The sequence below is a fragment of the Hyperoodon ampullatus genome (assembly GCF_949752795.1).
Source record: "Hyperoodon ampullatus genome assembly, chromosome: 12".
In the NCBI taxonomy this organism is placed as follows: domain Eukaryota; kingdom Metazoa; phylum Chordata; class Mammalia; order Artiodactyla; family Ziphiidae; genus Hyperoodon; species Hyperoodon ampullatus.
Genome location: NC_136925.1, coordinates 56,752,082 through 56,771,972, shown reverse-complemented (window position 1 = coordinate 56,771,972; position 19,891 = coordinate 56,752,082). Strand labels below are relative to the sequence as shown.

Here is a 19,891-nt window from a genome sequence, read left to right as displayed (position 1 = left end):
ATCCCCTACTTCCCCCCCACCCCTATCTTCTGTAGCAGTCGAAGTCATATGGAAATTATCTTCTTGAGGTTTTAAAAATAACCTGTCATATTGAGTCTGATGTTCTCTTGTGCAGTAGTTTTTGAAAACTTCTCACTTTCTTCCAGAATTATTTGTGTGGATTTTAAAATCATTGCTGAAGACAGATTTTAATAACAATGTTTTACTAGAGAATTATCTATCTCTTTTAGCCTTTACAATTTATTAGCCTAGAGTTTTGCCGAGTCTTCTCTTACCTGCTAAATTTCTTCCCTTATCTTGTTATATCTCCTTCAGAACTTTGCCTATTTGTGCTTTATTTTTCTTTATTAAGCCTGTCAGCCCTCTAAAATTTTTAATCTTTATATTCCTAAAGATATACCACTTGAATTTATCACATCTATTATTTTCTGTCTTCTAATTCATTACTTTTTTATCGTCTTTCTTTTAGTTAATTTTATTTTGTCTGACTTATAGAGTTGATTGCCTAAATTGTTTATTTCAATGCTTTTTAGTAATATTGCATTCAGTTTCCACTGAGGACTGCCTTCATTGTATTTCTCAGGTTTTGATATGCTGGATTTTATTATTACTATTTTCTATTTTTCAGTTTTATTTTTGACTTGGAATTTAAACTATGAAATTTTTTAAGACAGAATATTTTTATATCCCAGTGACTGCTCACTTGTTAAGGTCTGATTTTATTAATTTTGTTTTATGCATCTCCAAATATAATGCTCTTGAAGTTGAGAATAATTACTTGTAAGGGGGGGAGTGAGCTTCAGGGGGGACAGCAACAACAGCAATGTAGATTTTAATCTATTTTAATCCTGCTAGAAGGAAGCCATTTGGACTTCAGTGGCTGCATATATGTTATCAGAAGCATCATAATTTAGTTGAATCTGTGGGAGAATTCAATTTTCTACTGTTATATGGATAACAGATATTTCACTAACTTTTCAAACACACAATTAAAATATTTATGTCAAATATATTCACATACTAATTTTTTGTAAGGGAAGATTCCTTTATTAATCCAGCATTAATACTGTGACACTGGAAAGAATAGCTATCTGATGTTTAAAGCAGTACTAAAACATGGAAACATGCAAAGCTGAAGCTTTCTGCAATAGTCAACCAAGCATAAAAATTACTAAAAGGTATGCAAGTAAACATATACATACTGATTTCTTCAGGTAATTTCATATGGAAGTAAAACAGAAAAATAGAAAATTCATGAGAAAATATTTTTAATAGGTATTATAAAGTAGTGATTATCAAAAAAATAGAACTTTTCACAACAGGTGCTAATTACAAATTCACCCCATTTTAAGTCAAACTAGTGTTATCAAGTAAAAGTCCACAAAAACATGGCATTTAGCAGCCATTGTTCATATTAAAAGGAGATTTATTATAATGTTCTAATAAGATAGAAACAGACCCAGTTTATTAGTGTTTATAGATATTAACTATTTCTTTTGATGATAGAATCATAAGTGAGATAAATAGTATAAAAAGGCTACTCTCAGCTGAGAATCAATCTGAAAATGAATGAAATGATACCTTAACTTACAGAATAAAAGAGAGAGTGACATTTACTTTAAAACTTATTTTCATTCATTTCTTGGGGGGAAATATTGTGATTTGGCATGAGTCTGAACTAGTTATTCAGATGGTATCTTTGAACTACAGGGGTAAGCTAACTCTGGGCTTACATAAGAAATAAATTTAAAACTATATATCTCTTCTTTTTCTTCCCTGAAGAAGTGATGAGGAGTGAAATCCTTCTCCCTAGCTCCGAAGTGCATGTCAGCTGTGTTTGTACACTTCCTTGCTCAGGAAGGAGTCATGCTAGTTGTATCTGTTATTTCATAGCATCATTAGCCTTTGATCTGAGGCAAAGGTGCTGAAAAATCAGGCTCCACTCCCTCCGTCGAATGGCATCTGGATTATACAGTGTATAAGGTCAATAACTGTGTTTTTGTTATTACAATCTACAAATGTTTTAATTCCCAGTAAATATATTGGTGCCATATAAAGCGGGCTAACCTCTTGAGACTGACAAGTACAAAGAATCAAGCATCTCCTTTGGTGAAATCACATACTAAAATAACATTTTATCACTTGAAAGAATAAAAAATATTAGAAATCATAATGTTTATTGAGTATAATTAATATAATTATTATATTTAGTTCTCCCACATTTTCTTGTAAATCCTTGTTAACTCAATATAGTTTAATACAATATACAAAAGATGTAAAGAAATATTCTTCTTGATAAACTAGACAAAAATTTTATTTTCCTGATAATGTTAACTAACCAGAATCTAAGTAATAAAATATTAATATTTTCCAATTTGAATGCATTTCAAGTTGATCCTATTTAATATCCTGTTCTAACAGGCCTGCTAATAAGACTGCTCCTTGAACTCTAGGTTCTATGGAATTTCACCAACTCCGAGGATATAATTTCCCAAGTATAACTGTATTTTCAATTACTCTAAAGGATTTAAAAATATTTGGCATCGCTATACCAAATATCATGTAGATTTGAGAATTCCTAATTTCCTCTCAATTGGATGAAATTTGAATAAGATAAGCTCTAGTGCAGAGATGGGAGTCTTGGATTCTGTTTCTGGAGCTGCACACACTCAATTCCTGAGCCCAGTCTATGAAGGGTGGAGGGCAGACTACACCACTATGAGGGTCCCTTCCTGCTGTAACAGTTATGAGTCTAGGATACTTTTATAGTGTGAAGAAATAAATGACATAATCAAAGTGAAAAAGCACATCTTACTGTTCTTTGAAGGATCTTTTACCACGGCATTTGTTTTGGCTACGCTGTCTGCCAGTTGATTGTAATTTTTCTTCAGGCCATCAAGATTCTGGTGGAGATCTTTAATCTGTGCCAGTACATCTTTAGCTGTGTCGTTGGCTTGTCTTGCTTTGTCCTTAACAGCTTGCAGTTTAGCGGCTGTGTCTGTCAGCAGAAGACGGTATGAGAAACTAAACAAAGGGTCTGGAGTTAGTGGCTTAATCTATGCTTGTCAAAGCGAGGCTGTGGCTGGCTGACCTCAGGGACACAGGCACAGAGGGAAAGGCTGAACTTTGTCTCATTCAGTCATAGCAAATGAAGTACATTTTTAGCTAAATTGAATTTTCTCAGGGACTTTGGCTATGAATACCTGATTAGCTCTTAAAATAGCAATGTGATTGTTCTAAGTGTTCATTGTGTAAGGGTATATTGTGATTTGCTGCTGAACATATTAAAGAGAGAAGTTTATCCACATGAATCAAGCAGCTTCATCAAAAGTAGGTTTAAGATTTAATCTGCATTTCTGAGGCAGGGGGGAAGGGAATGAATGTGTTTCAATTTTAGTATAAAGAGACTTTTTCAGATATATTAGACCTTGTGTTTGTGTATTTATATTTGTTTTCAGCATTGGAAATTTTCTATGTACATCTTTACTATTGAAGAGTTGACATGAAAATCGGGAAAATTACTTAGGATTTTTAATGTTAAAAAAGTAAAAATCATTAAGGTTTTAATATTTCCTGTTTTGTATAGATGGATGTGTTTCCTTCACCATAATTTGTATAAAAAACATATATATGTGCCTAGTAGTATGTTGTAGATTAGTGGTTAAGACCACAGCCTCTGAAGTTAAACTGCGAGGTTCAAATCATATATGCCTCTTTTAACAATGGTTCTTAGTATCCCTAAGTTTGTCCCCTATAAACTGGAGATAACAATGCTATTTACCTTGTAGGATTAGTATCAGGATTACATACACTTAACATAAACATATTGAATAAGCACTCAAAAAATGTTAGCAACCCTTGTTATTGTTATATCATGCTACTAAAATATAAAAATAGTATCCCTAAAAGAATAGTGTTTTCAGGAACTAATACGAAACATTAACTCCAAGTATGTGTAATAGGTAGAAAGATATTACAGACATGGTTCAATTCTTAATGTTTTTGAAAGCTAAAACATTTAAGTAACAGAACTTTGCCAGTAAAGATATGCTGAAAGGCAGTGGGCTCTACATATTACTGTAGGTACTGTAATAAGCTGCAATTGTGTACATCAACATTGTAGAGAATAATGTCTGTATGATTTTATTTTTCCCACCAATATAAGATTTCCTGGGCCAAAACATGGAAGGACAATACAATCATAAGGTGTCTATATTTTCCTTTTTTTTTTTTTTTTTTTTTTTTGTGGTACGTGGGCCTCTCTCTGTTGTGGCCTCTCCCGTTGCGGAGCACAGGCTCTGGACGCGCAGGCTCAGCGGCCATGGCTCACGGGTCCAGCCTCTCTGCGGCATGTGGGATCTTCCCGGACCGGGGCACGAACCTGTGTCCCCTGAATCGGCAGGTGGACTCTCAACCACTGCGCCACCAGGGAAGCCCTATATTTTCCTTCTTGTAATTTATTCCAACGAATGTCAGCTAGGGTAACAAATGATAAATATCACAGTGTAAAGTATGATTTAGTTTCTCATTCTCACAAAGAAGAATTCATAAGTAAGAAAACTGTTATCGAATAGCCTGACAATGGTACAAATGTAGTGTTAGGAAAAAAAGGCAGAAGTTAGAACGTTCTTTAAGAGTTCATATCTACTGGCACGGTTTGCAGTGTCCTGAATGCTTACCATTTGGAATGGCTGATAACTTTTCCAAAGTGTCATTCAAAACTCTCAGGAGATCCCTGTTTCTGACATTGGCATTGTCTAATCTGGTTGTCAAGCCATTCAGACGTTCCTCATTTTCTGTGAACAGAAGACAAAAAAGGATGAAATAATTTTAATCATCTCTGAACTGATACATGGATATAAAATTTCAGGTTATTTTAATAAAAATTTAGTTAAAAGCAAGAAATTGATTTACTTTATTGGCATCAGTCCATAAATATATTTCAGACCAGACTATAAAATATGTGTTTATATGACCATTTGACACTTCAACATGTTCAACAATTACATTTTCTTCTTGGTATCTGATCTTTATTTGACTTAATTTGATGGTTTTCTATGGAGAAAAAACTTTGACAGATTTGGTCTTTTATTGCATTTATAATGATGCCCTCTTGACATCACTCCCATTATGTCATTATTTTAAAAATTTTATTACCAAAATGAATCACTGAATTAGCTTTTAAAAATCTCAAATAGATATGATTGTTAAGCAGAATCTCCCAACTTTACTAAATATCATTTATTAATATTTATTTGAAAAAACAAAAATCAAAAGAATGAATAGTTTCTAGCACATTTCCAATTTTTTATAGAGAAAATAATATTTTACAAATTACTTCAAGTAGGCTTTATATAGGGTTTTTCTTGGTACTTTAGCATGTTTATTTTAAAATTAAAATATATTATTTACTATTACTAATGTAACATTACTACTGTAAATTTTCCAGCTTCTCTCCACTAATTTTTAACATGTCTGAATTTTAAGTTAGTTTGTATATAATATTGTATTTTATAGCAGATAAAAACTAGGAATGGAACAAGTAAGGCAGTTAATGATGGTGTGAGTGACAGTGTACTAAAACCTTTCATTTTATACCTGGTTGTGCTGGTTAAATCATTTTCTCTGTGCAAATATTTTTGCTTTTTTTAATCTAAAACAGTAAGATAAATAAGCAACTTGGACTGGGGAAGACCGTTATTTGCCAACACCGAGACTGTTGTTTTCGTCACTTTCCTGGTACCCAGAGTGGGCAGACCAGGAGAGACTACATCTCACAGAACAGAGCCAGAACAGTCTTGATTCGATTGTGTGTGCACCCTTGTAGAGGTAGGGCATCTGGCTTCTTGCAGGAACCAAACAAGCCACTGGCAGCTTAGGGAAAAATGCTTGCCTTTATTGGCCTTCATCTGGGAAGAATAGCAAAGGGAAGGGAATACAGATGGAGGATTCTTAACTGTCAGTGTACTGGGTGTGAAAAAGAGTACTGAACATATTAATTAACGATCCACTCCATTTCATATCAGGGTTTTATAGGCGGATGATTTACACCACTGTTATACTACAGTAATATAAGTATATAATATTGTTTGAGGCATCTGCTTTTAGGTTCCAAGCCAAAGACCTAACATCACTGAAAAACAAAGCATAAAGTATTCCAGCAAAACATGGCTCTAAAATATCAATATGTCCATTTCAGTCACTAAGATATTATTATTTTCAATTCTACTCCTTCAAAATATACTTTCCAAGTAATTAGATTTTCTCCTCTGTCAATCACAATTCACTTTTCTTTTAGTACTTCTGTTACTTTCACTGCACTAAAGTAAAATCTTTGACTAGGTTATGGAAAGAATACTTTCTGAAATAAAGACAGTCTGATTTTGACTGTGATAGCTATATGAATTCCCTGAGAATAGTTAAAGGCTGCTCTTTTGATATTAATTTAGAAGTCTTCATCAATTAAGGAAATAGAATGGTACAAATTTCATTTCTTAGTTTCTTGATTGTATTTGACTTTTTAAATAATGAAACATTTAAAATGTTCTGGCAAGCAAGATATACATGTACAGTTGCAAAAATCATTAATTTAAAGGGCATCACTTGGTGTACACTATTTTATGAATTCTGATAGCAAATACTGGCAGAATAATCAGGCCAATTATTCAGAAGAACGACTGATCTGAAGAACATTGTTACTGCCGTCCCTCAAGTTTCAAAGCAGTGATTTTGTTCCTCTGCTTTCTGTACTAGAAAGTCAAGATGTGAATATTCTGAGCCTGTTCTGATTTCTTTGTTTCAGCTATTTGACTCTATTTTCTTGTTAATTTATCCTTTCTTACACTCTGGTCATTTTTTTCTGAAGTACTTTTTGGAATTTCTCAAACCAAGTCTCAACACTTTATAGCTTTGTCAGTCTAATTCTTTAGATGAATAGAAGTTGTATGCAGAAAAGAATTACAGATTTTAAAATGGAAAACTTACAAAATATTAGCCATGAAAACCTAGAAAAATAAGCACTCCAAGGCTGGCTTTAAATGCAAAGATATATGAGGCAGAGGTATCTATAATCAAAATGTAAGGAAGAACGCATGTGGTCCAGTTAGAATGGTAACATGGCCAAAGAAACAGAATTATTGGTAGTTAAAAAAAATATCTAACCCAATTCTTTACTTGTAATTTTTGGGGAACAAGAAAAGGATCCAAATTATAATCATAGTGCATTTTCTGCCCCTTATTTCTTCAGTATTCATACTCATTAGCTGTAGCCAAGTCATTTATCTTCTCTCTAGATATCACACCCAACGAACCTCAAAGGCTACACACACGCTCCAGCTTTGGCTCTCCCTTTCTCATTCTCTCCTCCCACATCAGAAGACAAATGTCCAGGAATGGGTTCGTCAGAGACAGAGCTCATAAAGTGAGGGAAAGAAGCAGAACAGCCAGGGTACACTGTGAACATTCCTGAAAATATCATTCACCTTTGTTGCATAACCATTGACATTGAACAAGGTAGACATATTCAGAATGAAAATCACTAGACAGAGTTGTATGTTACTTCCATTAATAATATGCATTTACTTATGTTGACCTCATTCCTGGTACTGTGCTAAACATATTAGAGTTTAGTTTACTTGGAACTGCTAACACTGAACTATGCTATGTAATATCTCAAAATAAAGCTATTACAAGTAAATCAGTTATACAGCAGAAACTAACACAACATTGTAAATCAACTATATTTCAATAAAAATAAAAAAAATAAAATAAAGCTATTATAAGTATATCTTTGATCATTAATAATGCATTCTTTTACAAATTGTAGCCATTAGAGAACTGAAATTATTACAGGACATGGAGCTGGGATTTGTGGGTTCAAATGTCATTTCTACCCCTTTTTACATGTGTAAAATGAAGATAACAACTTCCTTCATATGACTGATATGAGAAATCAATTGAAGGATGTATGAGAAAATACTGGATTTATCACAGGCAGTTACTAAATAGTAACAAATAATTCATGTTGGTTTGATAATTTACATTGGCCTGATAATTGCCCTGGTACGTTTGCCAGTTTTCAATAATATTATTTATGATTTGCTTTCTTCTTTGTTTAAACCGCATCATCCAGAAACTAAAGTTGTTAAATTTTCTATTATATTTTTTTAATATATGTATATAGCTCTCATTTTCAACTAAATATAAGAATGATTTTTATAGATTTTAATGGGAATGTTCTATTTTGACTGTTCACACTCATCTAGTTAAGTTCCTCAAATGTAATTTTTAATTTTTATTAATATGAACAAAGCATAAATAAATACCTTGAGAGAATCCCTCATTCACAAGGGTGAAGTTTGTAGAAATGTTTATAATTTTGAAGGGATCTAGTTAAATAGAATCTACTGCAAAATTACCATATAGATAACATTTTGCAAGCAAAATTTTCATTACCATGACATTTGTCTTATGAGCTACTACTTGTACTCAATATCACTTCTGACTTGCTCCTTTACCAAAAAATGGAGAAATATCCTCTCTTTAAGATTTCTTTGTAAAAAAATTTTACAAGGCTACAAATCTGTTTCATCTTTTGTTCTAGAGGCTCCTTCTGAATTAGAGAACAGGTTAATCTCTGCAGAGCTTCTATCTGCAGTTCCGAAGCAGCAAGTTTGGAATAGGTAAGGGATCTGTATGAAGTCAGGTGGAAACCTTGATTTTGACCTTTCTGGTAATGAGAGATTCCTGCTACTCTCTTCCATTCACTCATTCTTTATCAAATATTTGTTAGGGCTATGAGTTTTAATGTGTCACCTCTGCACCATGGCAAAAGCCCAGCGTTTTTGTCCAGCAGTGGTTAAAAGCATCAGCTTTGAAGCCTGACTAACTTGTTAAATTGTTGGCTCCACTATATTTATGAAGTTTATTCAATCTGTTAGTATTTCTTCGACTTAAATGATTTTGCTTTAAATATCAAAGGTGGTCAACTGTACTAAATTATATAATATATGATTGCTCTGTACAATTTATTAATTTTATTACATTGCATTATGGGTTTTGTTGTTGTTGTTGTTGTTGTTTTGCAGTACCTGGGCCTCTCACTGTTGTGGCCTCTCCCATTGCGGAGCACAGGCTCCAGTCGCACAGGCTCAGCAACCATGGCTCACGGGCCCAGCCACTCCGTGGCACGTGGGATCTTCCCGGACCGGGGCACGAACCCACGCCCCCTGCATCGGCAGGCGGACTCTCAACCACTGCGCCACCAGGGAAGCCCCTGCATTATGTTTTTACCTTTGGATATTTTAAGAACATAAGAAGTACAATTTCCCTCAAGTTACTTTACTATAATTTTTCATCCACTTATATAGTCCTTTGTCTTCTTAATATTGAGATTTCTAAGAACCTGCCCCTAGGTCAACCCCATGACTGAGTACAGGATCCCAACGCCTGTGCAGGAAGAGCAGCTATTTAAGGAAGAAAGCTGGGTGAAATTCAGAACACTATTCCTGTCCCTAGCATCCTGTTAATTGATTTGATGAGGTTGCTACACCCAGTCTTTCCACTTTGGGGTACACCTAGCCTTCTTTCATGACATTATTATCCTATGCTTCCCTTTCGCCTGTTGCTGTCACAAGTTTGCAAAGCGTCCTATCTCTGATTGCCTCTTTTGTCCAGACATGTACCAGTGACTGTGTATGGGAACTTCTAAGATCACTTAATGGAGCCTGTGTTTATAGGAAGGCATATTACCGATAAACTTTGTCCTGATCTAAAAGTGCCAAGTCAGCTCTTGTTCAGCACGGGCACCATGCTTTCTAGGTCCTCAACAACTGTTAGCTGCAACTGCACAGGCTCTTCTACCCCAATACACGGTTGTAGTAGAAGCCCAAGGAGAGGAGGAAGGGGAATTTGCCTGGTGGCAAGATCTCCAAAGACTTAAAAGATATCAGGATAGAGGGAATCCTCTCTTCAGCCAGTGGAATGAGAAATCAAAATGACCAGACATCAAAAACTCCATGTGGCTCCTTTAGGGCAAGCTCTAAAGCCTGACTGTGGGCTTGTAGGCTTGTTTTGTTTTGGCCAGCAAGATATTCTAAAAGAAATGTACTTTAAACAACTTTAAGTAAGACAAGTACTCTCTCTGGTTCTAATAGTTCCTGCCCTTCTATGTTTGGCCACTATTTTGCTCCTTTTCCTTTTAACTCCTAAACCAAGCCCAAGTCGGTTTCAATTTCTCAATTTTCTCTATTCACAAGGTTAAGGAGGAACAAAAACTCTGTATGAGGAATCAGCAATTTCTACAGGAAAAGATTGCTTTGTTCTTCAGACTACAGTAGGCTAGGGGACCCAGGCTTGGTTTTGTCCATTTAGTCCAAAATTATTTTTTGTCAATGGAATGGATTTTGTTTCTCTTTCATATGCCTACCTATGGGAAGGCTGATTCTGGCAAATGGTAGTATGCAAATTCAAAAGGAATATATATATGTATACTTTTGGCTGCACCGCACAGCTTCTGGGATATAGTTCCCTGACCAGGAATTGAGCCCGCACCCTCGGCGCTGAAAGCATGAAGCCCTAACCACTGGATCCCAGGGAATTCCCAAAAAGAGTATATTTTAAATAATATAAAAATGCTTTATTTACTTTTTTTGGGGGGGGGCAGGGAATAGCGACTTTATTTGGAAAGCCAGCAGACTATGAAGACTAGTGTCCCACAATATTTAACTCCTGAGTCATACTTTGGCTTAACATCCCTGCTATATTCCTGTTTATTCTCTTTTTTCTAATCTGAGATAATAACATAGATTCTTAACAGGTTAGTAATTGCAAGTGTTATTATATTCATGATCGCAAAACCATTCTGATACACTTGTCTGGACTTAATGACTCAGTGTCTGGAGGATCATAGTACAGAAGAAAAGTATGGATTAATTTGATTAAAGTAAATGTTTGGAATAATTCTGGCACTGTTCCATATTTTGGACAGCATCATATGTCATACAATTCACTGACTCCATATTCTTGGGCTTGGAAATAGATCTTTTTATTCCATATGCGTGTCGTCCATTTTACAGAAATGTTATCTATTTGTTCATAAGTAATTAAATAATTTCACTTATTTTGGGCAAAGATGAAAAGTAGGGATAAATTAAGAAGTAAAATAAAGTTGAAAAGTTACTCTATATAAGATCAGGTATATAATTATAGAATCTTAGTATTTTCAGACTTCTAATATACCATCCTCAGCTTCATTCTTTGCCCTGTACACATTCCATGAGAACCTCAACCAGCCATTTTATTGACAAAAATGTTTCGTCAATCTACAAAGTAGTATTAATTCACCCAGTGGCATTAATTTATCTTCTAACTCTTTCAATCATCAATTTGTACCAAGCCCCATATCCTTCAACAAAACAATTTTTATCTCCATGGACGTTCAATCAATTCAATGTAGAATGGCTTCAAGTCTCAAATGCACAGAAGGGCAAATTTACTTTTAACAAATGTATATTCAAAAATTAAAAAGCAAAACAAATTGCTCCTGGCAAGTTCAGGTTCCCTCAAGGCAAGGACAGCATAAAAATGGCAGGGGGAAGCTCTAAGTCATTCATGACTAAAGCTTATGAGCTAACTGGATTGTACTGAATCGAACCAAGGAACAACTTAGAAATATGGAGTGTATACTGGCCTCACCATTTTTATTCCTTCTAAGTCCAGGCACCATAGAGAGAGAAATGACTAAATCTCTATTTTTAATAGCTGCTGTAAAGTATTTTGCTCTGTAGGGCCTATTTCAGCAGTTCCTGGTGGTAATATATGGCATTTCCCTGATTAACAGCCATTTTATAACTTGTGTAATTGGCCACAAATCAGGGGAATGTCATAATGTAGCAAGAAAACATTCCTGTCTCCGTCAGAGTCTTGGCTTGGATTTCTGGAGGAATTATTACTTGAGTAGTTTGTGGGTTTTCATTACTTTAAATAATGTACTACCTGAAGTACAAAAAAAGACATTTAAACTAATGAACATTTCTGTCACCCAACCCCTTCTACCATGCCTGTCCTTAGATTTCTTTCTCCCTTGGAAAAAATTCCTTAAAAATCAGATTCTATTTTCATTTTTATAACACCAGTATTTGTGGGGAAATAGAGGCAAGGGCAGGGCTGGAAGTAGGGTGAGGTGACTCCGGCACTCCCCTCAGGTGTGAAATTCAAAGGAGCACCAAAAAACTCAGTGATCAAGGTAAAAATGTTTTAATGCAGTATTTTTTTAAATCAAAAAAGATCAATGATGAGCAAATATTAACATTTAAAATAAAAACAGGATCTAACTCTGCACTTGCATGGCTCAACCTCTCTCACCTCACCCTGATCCCAGCTCTGGGCAAGGACATTGGAGATGAAGGAGTGATGGCAAAGTAATGAGATCAACTCAACTTGCCCAATAGGAAAGTAGGGTTGACTCTATAGTTACTGTTCAGGTTGTAATAAGTGCAGTCTCCTGCATAGGATTTTATATATATATATAAGGGGTTGTATTTCACCTGTGATATGTAATCCAAAGTATTTACTATCAGAGTGCCATCTATAATGGAGAAAGATCGTGTAATTCCATACCGGCCTCTACTGGAGACTCTTCGTTTAAAGGATGACAAGTATAAATGATGATAAAATCTCTTTTCTTTCTAAGGTTAGTAAAGACCAACACCATTCTTTTACTTAAAAAATATGCTTATTTCCTGATTTGAGATAGTCATTGTGATACTATACACTAGAAATACAAAGTTAAAAAGAAGACCCTGTGACTATCCTCAAGAAGATGGAAGCCAAGTCCATGGCTGTAGTGATTTGATAAGTCTATGAGAAAGGGATGCACAGAGAAGAGGCAAGTAATTCAGATGGGGTGCTAGGTTTCCCAGAGAAGATGACATTTGAGCTAAATCCTGAAGGTCTGATAGAAGGCAGTTGGATGAAAAAGAAAGAAGGATGGTGAGAAGTTCCAAAGAGAAGAATGAACACTGTGGAATGTGGAGGCTTGAAATGGTAGCATGTTTTCAGAGGACATGAATGTTTCAGTAAGGTTGCAGAGCTGGATGCAAGCCAGAAAAGGGTGAGTGAGACTGATGATAGAAACAGGAGGCAATTAAATGAGAACAGGAGATATTTGAATGAAATAAAAATATAATAGTTTAACTAGAGTATGGCTGTATTGAATAATACATTTTTAATGCAAAACCCATAATATATCAGGGTAGATATATTATGCACTTTGATCCTTGAATTAGGAATAAAATACATAAAAGTGTATTTAAAAGGTGAAAACTTTTCGAGACGTGCCCCACTAAATCGAGAGTTTCACAAGGATATTTATACTACATCTGCCTGATTGATTCCTTTGTGACTATGATTTCTAAAGTCAAAAAAAAAAAAAGGTGGGGTTTGGTGCTCTTTAAAATTTATCATACTTTAAAAGTTCCTATACTCTAGATACAGATGAAATGATGCTATAGAAATTAGGTTTAAAAATTTTGAAGTATTGTCCAGTGCAAAGTGAGGTGTGAAGGCAAAATATTGATGAGAGAGTTTACTTGCACTAAATCTAGATAGTAAAAATAATCATAAAAATTATGCTGCAACAATTACACTTTTCCAATAATGTGATAAAATATCCTACCAATTACAACTACAATTAAACAGAAAATAATAATAAAAAGTGGTCACACTAACCTTTTACATCATTTGCTAACTTCTTGGCTTCATTAAGAAACCTGAAGCTTTTCTGAAGAGAGCCTTTGGCATCTTCCTGTAATGAACCCTGAGGACCTGTTGCCTGTGGACAGAAAAAGAAGTGTCACATATATAAAACAAAAGAATTATGGAGTAGACATATCTAGCAGGCAATTGGTACACAGAGTTTACCTTCAGGAAAGCATTCTGGGCTACATATGCAGAATAATAAATTATCAGCACGTATTTGTGACTCAAGTCAGGAGACTGTTTATTGGGAGATGAGAAGAAAGCCTAGAATAGAACCCTTAGGAATCCCAACATTTAAAGGCAGGTACAGAAAGCTGGGTTGGCAAGGTGATTGAGATTCCAGAAAGGACAAAGAGAACCTAGGAGAGCATGATATTATGGAAATTAAGAAATACAGAAGTGGCTCAGAGTATGATGACTGGCTATGTTGCAAGGTCAAAACGGTCAGCACTATCAAGTGCTGTCAAATGGTCAAGCAAATTAAGAACTAAGCACATCCTTGACTTTATCCCTAAGCACATTTCATTCAAGTTGTGGGGTAAGTGGGGGAGAATTTCTGTACCCTAGGTGTTGAATTGAGGAAGAACACTGCTCCTTTTTTGAAATGCATCTCAGAGTACTAGGGCAAAACAAAATCTTCTAAATGACAATCTCTGAGCCACAATCATCTCCTAGCAAAGATGCATTTGTTGAGCCTTGGACTAAAAGAGGTGACACAAAGATAATAGAGTGATATGGGAAAACGATCATTTAAATTGAATGTTTAGTTATCCATTTTAATAGTGTTTGCTCTTCAAGGATCATTACATAGTACATTAATACCAAAAGATAAATCAAATAGGATCTTACCTGTAAATTTTAAATTGGAAGAGTATTTCAGGGTGCAAGATGAGCTAGAGAATGCTAAATACTTACTGTTGAGGTTATAGATCTGAACTCAGGTCAGCCCAGACAGAATACTCTTCAAATACATCTCCAATGCCTTAATAACATTTTTTATCAGTCATATGATTTAAACATTAAACTAGGAGAGATTTCAGAACTTGCTACTGTAGTGGCAAAATTTATTTTAAAGTGCTATTCCAACAGTTTTAAATAATCTATTGTTCATAGAACAGATTGATTACATAATACTATGACATCTACAAAGGGACATATAGGAAACATCTACTTAAACAAAAAGAGACATTGTGCATTTATATCTAGCACTTGCAAAAAGAGCTGTCTGACAACCCTGACAAATTATTCTATGGGAAATGGACACTCTCTTCAACTGAGAACACAGAAATTCTTAGTCCTGCAGTTTCCTGTGGGAAATTAGGTACAGTGACACCACATAAGTGTAATTTATTTTGAAAAAAAAAGGAAGAGTGTCAATATAAATGGCACAAATCCAATGTACCTTACTCAAAAAAAATAAGCCTCCATTACCCACTCAGGTTCTATATTTGTTCCAAATTTATATGCCATTCTTACTCCCTTGGTTATAGGTTTCCTGAATCAAAACAGATTAGAGAAAGGAAATTACAAAGAAAGAAGGATGAAGATTCTCTAAATAGGCACAGGAAAACAGCTGAAGTGACAGCTGACAATCTGTCTGACAATGAGGAAAGAAAAAACTAACAACTAGAGAGAAGAGTTTTTAAATCTTAGAAATCCAAATCGATAAGAATGAAATAGGTTTCAATATTTGGCAACAAATAACTAATGTTGATAATGATGATCCTGAGCCATCAGGATAACACGGGTCATTCATAGTACAAGATGAAACCAGACAAAGCAAGCTTTCCCCATAGCCTTAACGTGTGAATTCCTCTCTACAAGAACATAATCTGGTATCTAACAACCAATATATTACAGCTAATCTTGGATATGCAAAGTGAGGCATGGGAGTAAAGGAGGGAGAGAGAGTTGACTTGCTGTCCATAAGAAAATTAAAGAAATGAGGTAAGAGAGGAGGGCCAGACAACATGTAAAGAGGCTAAAGTCTGAGCCGTGGAAATTGTGGAGGGATTAGGAACAGTGATGGGCAATATTTATTTTTTTCTACTTTCTTACACTTTTCAGCAGTTTTATTGAGGTATAAAAAAACTTCACATATTTAAAATTTACAATTTGATAAGTTTTGACATTTATACACCCATGAAACTGCCAAAAATCAAGGTAGAGAACATACCCATCATTTCTTTTCAATCCTTCCCTTCCACCCCTCCTTGTGTTCCCCCGTCTCCACACAAACACGGATCTGCTTTCCATCACTATTAGTTTGCATTTTATAGAATTTTATACAAATAGAATCATCCAGTATGTACTCTTCTTTTTGTCTGGCTTCTTTCATTCAGTGTAATTATTTTGATGTTTATCCATGTTGTGTGTGTATCAACATGTGATCCCTTTTTTATTTACATGGATATGCCCCAATCTATTTATTCATTCATCTCTTGATGGACATTTGGATTATTTCCAGCTTTGGCTATTCTAAATAGAGTTGCTATGAACATTTGTGTACACATCTTTGTATAAACATATGCTGATTTCTCTTGGAGTGGAAACCTCTAAGTGGAGTGGCTAGATTATCTGGCAGATGTATGTTTACATTTTTTAGAAACTATCAACATGTTTTCTAAATTATTTGTACTATTTTAAATTCTCACCAGCAGTGTATGAGAGTTACGTTTGCCTACATCCTTGTCACTACTTGATATAGTCAGTCTTTTAAAATTTTAGACATTCTAATAGGTGTGTACATCATTTGGTTTTAATTTGCATTTTCCTTGTGACTAATAATGTTGAGCATCTTTTCATGTGCTTATTTATTTATTCTTTGGCTAAGTGTTCAAATTTTTTGTCCAAGTTTTAGCTGGGTTTTTTGTTCTTATTGAGTTTTGAAAGATATTTATGCATAATATGAATACAAATCTTTCATCAGATATGTAATTTGCAAATATGCTCTTCTAGTTTGTACCTTATCTTAATAAATGGCTGGATTTGATTTGTTTTAACATTGTCCATAATTTTTACATCTATGTTCATGAGGGATATTGGTCTATAATTTTCTCATTTTTTTGGTAATGTTTTTGTCTGGTTTGCATCATAGTAATACTTGGCCTCTTAGAATGAGGTGGGACATATTTACTCCTCTTCAATTCTCTGAAGAATTTATTACTTCTTTCTTAAATATTTGGTAGAATTCACCAGTGAAGTCATTTGGAACTGAATTGTGTGTGTGTGTGTGCGTGTGTGTGCATGTATGTGAGGGTTTTAAAATACAAATATAATTCCTTAATGAGTATAGGGCTATTCAAGTTATTTATTTATGGATGAGTTTCAGTAGTTTGTGATTTTCAAAGAATTTGCCCATTTCATTCAAAATGTCTAATTTTTGGCACAAAGTTGTTCATAATTTTCTCTTATTATCCTTTACTGTATGCAGAAGTTGCTGTGATTTCACCTCTTTTATTCCTGATATTGAATATTGGCGGCCTTTCTCAATTTTTCTGATGAGGCTGACTAGATGATTATCAGCTCAATGATCTTCCATTGGACCTTTGCACCATCATCCAGCAACATGACTGAATCCTGACTGAAGTTCATCTGCTGATAAACTTCCCTGCTGCCAATTTCTTATCTTGCATTTATGAGTGTTGCCTGCCTTTTGCTTCCAGACATCTTGTTTTTCCTGTTTTTCAGGTAGCCAGTGATTTCTTCCTGGATTCTTAGTCAACTACTCCTTGCTCAGATGTAAAGAGATGGGCAGTATATACGGGGATGTAGGAGATATTGTAGCAACAAGGTAAGGAAAGACAAGGAGACAGGGAATTTTGATGTGTGGATGGGGGAGCAAGTACTTTGGTTGCAAAGCACTGTAGATTTTATGAAGGGCAGTGTTAAGAAGTAAGGCTGTTAGGTAGTTTGGAGCCAGTTTCTGGAAAGTTTGAATGTTAGACTAAGGAAACCGGACAATAAGCAATATGGAGCCGTTAAAAGTTTCTGAGTAGGAATGTATGCTCAGAGCAATAGTCCAGGAAGAGGAATTGGGCAGCTGTGTGGGAGGAAAAAGAGATATCAGTTGTCTATTGTAATAGTATGAGCCAGAGAAAATAGAGTTGTAACCTTAGGCAAGGGCGTTGGAAATGAGAGGTTTGGGTTCAAGAGATGTGGAGGAATAAGACAAGTTTCAATGTTTCAAGAAGCACTTCAAAATATTAAAGAGATGATGGAGTACAATTGTCAGCTATAAGCAGTGTACTAACAATCCAGGTTTAAAAGACAAGTCTTTCATAAGATAACAGAATGGAAAACACTAACACGTTATGGATGAACAGAACTGTTTCAATTCATTGGAATTTGGAGAGTTCATTTTCCAACATTGCTTAGTAAGTCACTGAAGCACATCAGCAGTATCAGGACAGGTGATGAAGCAGCATTTTCCAAGCTAATTATACTTCATGCATATTTATAAGCATCACATCTGAGTTTCTGGGCTGTGTCTACAGCATATGTGAAATATAAATGAGGTTCTTAGACTTGCAAAATATTTTGTTACTTGCTTTTTAGAGATTGTATTTTTATAAATAATAAGTTCTTCTCTGTATTTATAAATTATCTAAAACCTTTTATTATATCACACAAAATAGGATCTATTATTACATGTAGGTTGCTATATGTTTTATTAGCTAATAATCATTTATAGAAAATGTGAGATAATTTAAAACATCAGAGAAGGAAAGATACAGGAAAAAGTAAAATGATAAAGTCTACAAAGATTTAACAGAGGATTGGCACTTAATTGGCTTTTAATACATGTTAGTTTTCTTCTTCCTACTATTTGTTAAGTATTCATAGTGACTTGTTTAGGCATCATGTCATTGATTAATAGATGAATGAATTGACTGATTTACCCACTAAAAGTTTTTGGCTCTCTCAAGCACCAGAGTAAGCTCTGATTATTCAAAGATCGAAAGACTCTGCCTTCTCTAATGGAACTGAAGTGGAGTGGAGAGACAAACCAAAAAATCCTTATAAAGAAAATGATGACTGCCATAATGGAATATGGAAATATCTAAGTGTTTTGTTCTCAGAGGAGGCTCTCTTAGGGGGAGGAGATGTGCAGGTGAGACCTAAAGTTAAGTTTATCAGGATGGTATACCCACACCTCACTGATGTATTATTTAAATAAGCAAATTTAAAAGTTATTGTTTATATTTCTTTCTATATTATATTTTTTATTATTTTTCTAAATGTTCCTGTACTAACTTCTTTATTAGAGATAAATTTTCTGAATTCATTGAAAAAGTTGGTGCTAAGGAGAGATGCATAATTGTTTTTGTTTATTTTTGTTTTCTAAAGAAAGTACTAGCTGAAAATTCATTAGCGTGGTTTATAGCCTATTCCATTACTTCCTCTTTATGAAATAATTTATTTTAGAAGACAAGTGCTGCACATTTCCAAAGGGGATAATGTGTCAAGATAATATGTGACTTAGATGATTTTAAATTCAAAATCTTTTTAATAAAGGAAATTGTTCAAAATGTGCAGAGGTATATGTAAGGGCTGATAATTAGCTGCAGTGTGTTTATGTAAAATATTTATCAGAAGAAATTTATATTTGGGCATGTTAGGCTGTTGTTAAAAATCGGGGAAAATTTCTTACTATAATAAAATAAATTCTTAGACGAAATCGTGGTATCTAGCACCATATACATTTTAAAAGACATAACTTTTGAGAACACTGAAAAATGTGCAAGTGATGTTACTAGATATATTAAGCCACAAAACAGTTATGTAAAAATTACCCATTTGTACAAAAGCTATTTGCACAGGAAAAGGTATGGACAAATAAACAACATTATAAACATCATTATTTGTGGTTGGTGAGATTACACACATTTTAGATTTTCTCCCTCTTGCTTGTCTGTATTTCCTATTTTGTTTTATAATGGACCTGAAATGCTTTTGTAATAATTAAAAAGGTCATACACAATTTTTAAAAAAGGAAATCACTGTGTATTGATTTTAAAGGTGTTTTAATATAACCCATATTTAAAAAATCTACAGGATACTAAAATGAAATTGTGAATCAAAAATGAGTTCAGAAACAACCCAAAGAATGACTTTGGTCAGAAATCTGGTG

The 19,891-nt window shown here is 34.4% G+C and overlaps 1 protein-coding gene across 2 annotated transcripts in view; it reads right to left on the bottom strand.

Moving 5' to 3' along the window:
- The window catches only part of LAMA2 (laminin subunit alpha 2), a gene marked incomplete at its 5' end in the record, with an annotated part of 604,254 nt that overhangs the window by 73,118 nt on the left and 511,245 nt on the right, over positions 1-19,891 (bottom strand). For both annotated transcript variants that reach the window (XM_079716968.1, XM_079716967.1), the window contains 3 exons: positions 2,816-2,998; positions 4,680-4,796; positions 13,729-13,831. In XM_079716968.1, the coding sequence (XP_079573094.1) occupies positions 2,816-2,998; positions 4,680-4,796; positions 13,729-13,831 (403 nt within the window). The remainder of the gene's footprint in view (positions 1-2,815; positions 2,999-4,679; positions 4,797-13,728; positions 13,832-19,891) is intronic.